This window comes from Impatiens glandulifera, chromosome 6 (genome assembly GCF_907164915.1).
Source record: "Impatiens glandulifera chromosome 6, dImpGla2.1, whole genome shotgun sequence".
NCBI classification, from domain to species: domain Eukaryota; kingdom Viridiplantae; phylum Streptophyta; class Magnoliopsida; order Ericales; family Balsaminaceae; genus Impatiens; species Impatiens glandulifera.
This window is the reverse complement of record NC_061867.1, coordinates 46,027,137-46,030,741: the sequence shown is the minus strand read 5'-3', so window position 1 is coordinate 46,030,741 and position 3,605 is coordinate 46,027,137. Positions and strand designations below refer to the sequence as shown.

Genomic DNA, 3,605 nt, shown 5'->3' with positions numbered 1-3,605 from the left:
ATAAGTAGCGATGGACCAAATTGGTCTAACCAAACTACTTTAACCATACAGTTGAACGATGACTTGTCCTCTATCTTTTGATTTAGTCTTGGATATGTAATTTTACGTGTTGAAGGCTTCTCAAAAAGCAGAGATTTTGTCTGAATAGATTGATCTCCTGCTATCGATCATCGCTTTCACTTCAGGCTTAGAGCAAACTCATCGTTAATCAGCCAAGTCTCATGTCAAGGACATAATTGACAATGAATCTACTTGTATCCCTGCAAAATCCAGTGATTTGAAAAATAAATTAGTGTCGATCGAACAAAATGAACTATAAATCAGAAAATCTGAAACGCAAGTGAAACGCGAGTGAAACGCAAGTGAAACGCGCTAACCAAAAATGAAGATTCAATTCTTGATGTTGATAACGTAGACGTTTTGCAATTCCTTCTAGTAGAAAATGAAGACATATATTGAAAACTTAGTGTCGCCTCTCGAAGTCGAAAATGAAATGTAGCATGGTTGTGACAAATGAGGCTTCTTTCGAGGAGGTAATACCTTGAGAGCTGTGCGGCTAGAGAAGCTTAGTTGTATTTATACATAGAGTTAGGGTTTCCTTCTAGTATGCGTATGGGCCTTGTCGGCCCAATCTTTGGGGCAATGTCTGTTTCTAACCATATTCACTTGTTCTCGTGCGTTTAAGTCCTATAAATTCATACTATTAATTTTTAATCTCAAACTTCCAGAAGATAACTAGCGTTTAATTAGTATCCTATGAGCTCTGTAAAGATAAAATTACTCACATTGTACTCTTTTTTATTTTGAGAAAATTAACTAACTATCTTTTTTTTAACCTGGTAAAAGTTTACTTATAAATAATTATACACTAACCTATATTATATTTGATTGGTTACCGAGTTGCAATTGTGATAGTCATAAATATATTGAATTAAGTTATTCAACAAATAATTAAAAAATAAGTTGATGTCTTATTTATATTTATTTAATAATGACACCATATTATAAAAGATAAAGAAATAAATTTTTATTTTTATTTTCACATAAAAAGAAAAAATAAACAATTATAATATTACAATAAGTTATATAATCTTGATATTACAAATAATGAAGCTTAGGATTCTAGGAGTGCAATAAAAAGTCATATTTTTTAGAATATTTGAATATTTAATTTGAGTGTTCATCAATATGAAGTCAAATAAATAATAATTTCAAAATTTTAAAAAGGTAAGAAATTACAATGTTCTAATAGAGAATCAAACATAATAATTAACATATCTTTTAGGAATTTGAATTATTTTGATAACATTGGTGGGATGAGAATGCAAATAAAGTTAAAATAACATATTTATTTCATATTAAAAGGATAAAAAATGTATTTTATTTTCTCAATTTAATTGTTTTTATTCATTTAAATTGAAAATAGGTGATAAAACCAAAAAATAAAAAAAAAAGGGATAACGGATTAAGTATATAGCACACAAACACACTTAATCATTTAACTATGCGCATAACTAGTCGCTTGACGAGTTCGAACACAAAACCATAAAGAGGCTGAAAAATATCAACCTCTTGTAGCCGTTAGGCTAGAAAAGGAGATAAAAACCAAAAAATATATGTCTTTATTATAAATGATACTAGATGGAAATAGCATCTTGAGTTGGCATCCTGAGTTTTTAAAATAAGGTCTTTCTAGCCATGTTTCTCGGGTTTCATTTAGGTAAATGGGTCTATAATTGCTTAGTTTTGCAACACATAATTGCGATACACACCTTATTTCAATTATTTTACATTAGAAAGATGTTTTAAATTTATTACCATAAACGTTTGAAGTAACATACATTGTTTACTTAATATATAGTAATCAAGGATTTAGTTTTACAAATTTAGACATGAGCCTTTATAGAAGAACTATATCCGGTCTGATCATCATAATACTTGGACCACAGCATCACACCTCCATACTTACTAGATCCCTTAATCAACGGAAGCACTTTCTCATTTAGATCTCCCACAGGAATGAATCCACTTCCAGCAGCATCTTGAGCCGCGGGTAGACCCAAAAATATCTTACTTGCCGGAATATCCGAAATCCATTGTTTCCAAGCATCTTCCAAATTGGTAACATCACCAATTGCATACTGGCACGGGGGATTGTTATAGAATTGTACCCAAACATAGTCGAATAATCCTGTCTTAAGTGCATTTCCAATCCAAGCATCTGGAAAAGGGCATTGAGGTGCTGCCGTTAAGTAAACTTTCTTGCCCCTATTGCTATACTTTGAAAGGTAAGTAGCTAACTCGTCCCAATGTTGGTTAGTCCCTCCCTCGATGTCAAAGTCGATTCCATCCAATATTGCATCACCAAGTGGTCTCGATGAAGATGTCCCACCCAAGAAGTTGTTCCAAAGGTAGGTGGCGACTTGTCTCGCATCATCTGATGATGCGAGGTAATAGCTACCGGCTCCACCTCCTATGGAAAGAATGACCTTAATGCCTTTTGCTTGACAAGATTTGATATCGGGGCTGAGTTTTGTGCACTCGTTGATTGAAGGATTGCAATGGCCGGCTAGGTTGATTGTGGGGGCTTGTCCATTGCCGAAAGTGGAAAGGAATGCTATGTTTACAAAGTCATAGTTGCCCGTGGCACAAGTCTCGGATAGGGTTCCCTCGTATCCATTTTGGCCCCAATAAATGGCAATGCCTCCGGCATTGCAGCCTATTACTAGAAATATTAGGGACAAGAGTGTTATAAGAGTTTTTGTTGGTATAATTGCCATTTGTGATTAGATGAGTTGTTTCTTGTTGTGGAAGTAGAGTGGAAATTGGTAATTTGTATATATATGTGTGAAGATCATGATTGATAATGGATGTGTTTGTTTATATATTTAATTTCTTGCCATTACGTTTCAGCCAAGCTATTATGGCAAAGACCACTATTTGAAGGGATGTCTTTTAATTTACTATTTGTTTTTACTCTGAGTTGGTTTAGTAGTCAAACTAATTACATAAACAACAAATCTAAGGAAAATTGAACCTATTGTGTGCTAATATATTAAAAAAGTATCTCCTTTTTCCATTTGAAAATCCCACATAATCATGAGAAAATAGAAAATTTAAAACTAATCCTTTAAAAAATTATACATTTAATTCTTACAAAAGATAGAGCATAACTGCATTGTGTTCTTTTAGAACAACAATCGTCTTAAGTCTTAACTCTTAACTTTTCACTCTTTAAATCTAAAACGTCTGAGACAAATACCTAAATTGAATCTAACAATCACAATACAATTGTTTGGTTAACGACTTATAACAACAACAAAAAATACAACATAAGAAATTCCATGAATATATAAGCCAATTTTTAAAAAAAAAAAATCAGTTAGAGTATCATAAACAAGATTTTTGTACTTAATTAACATAGTTGAGGTGCACTTACAAAAAAATCATCCGCAATTGTGAGCATGTAAAGAGTGTTAGCCCAAACATCAATGTGTAGCAAATCATAACATTTGACAGATTTAGTCAAGCTTGAAAAAACGACAATCTATGAATTTTGCACTTAAGAAGTTCATCACATGGAAAGTTATTAGTTTTGACATTCG

The 3,605-nt window shown here is 32.3% G+C and overlaps 1 protein-coding gene across 1 annotated transcript; it reads right to left on the bottom strand.

Moving 5' to 3' along the window:
- Positions 1-1,871: 1,871 nt before the first annotated feature.
- On the bottom strand, positions 1,872-2,780 carry LOC124942793 (acidic endochitinase-like). Its single transcript, XM_047483349.1, has one exon. The coding sequence runs from the start codon at positions 2,778-2,780 to the stop codon at positions 1,887-1,889; it is 894 nt and encodes a 297-aa protein (XP_047339305.1). The 3' UTR covers positions 1,872-1,886.
- Between the last annotated feature and the right edge of the window lie 825 nt (positions 2,781-3,605).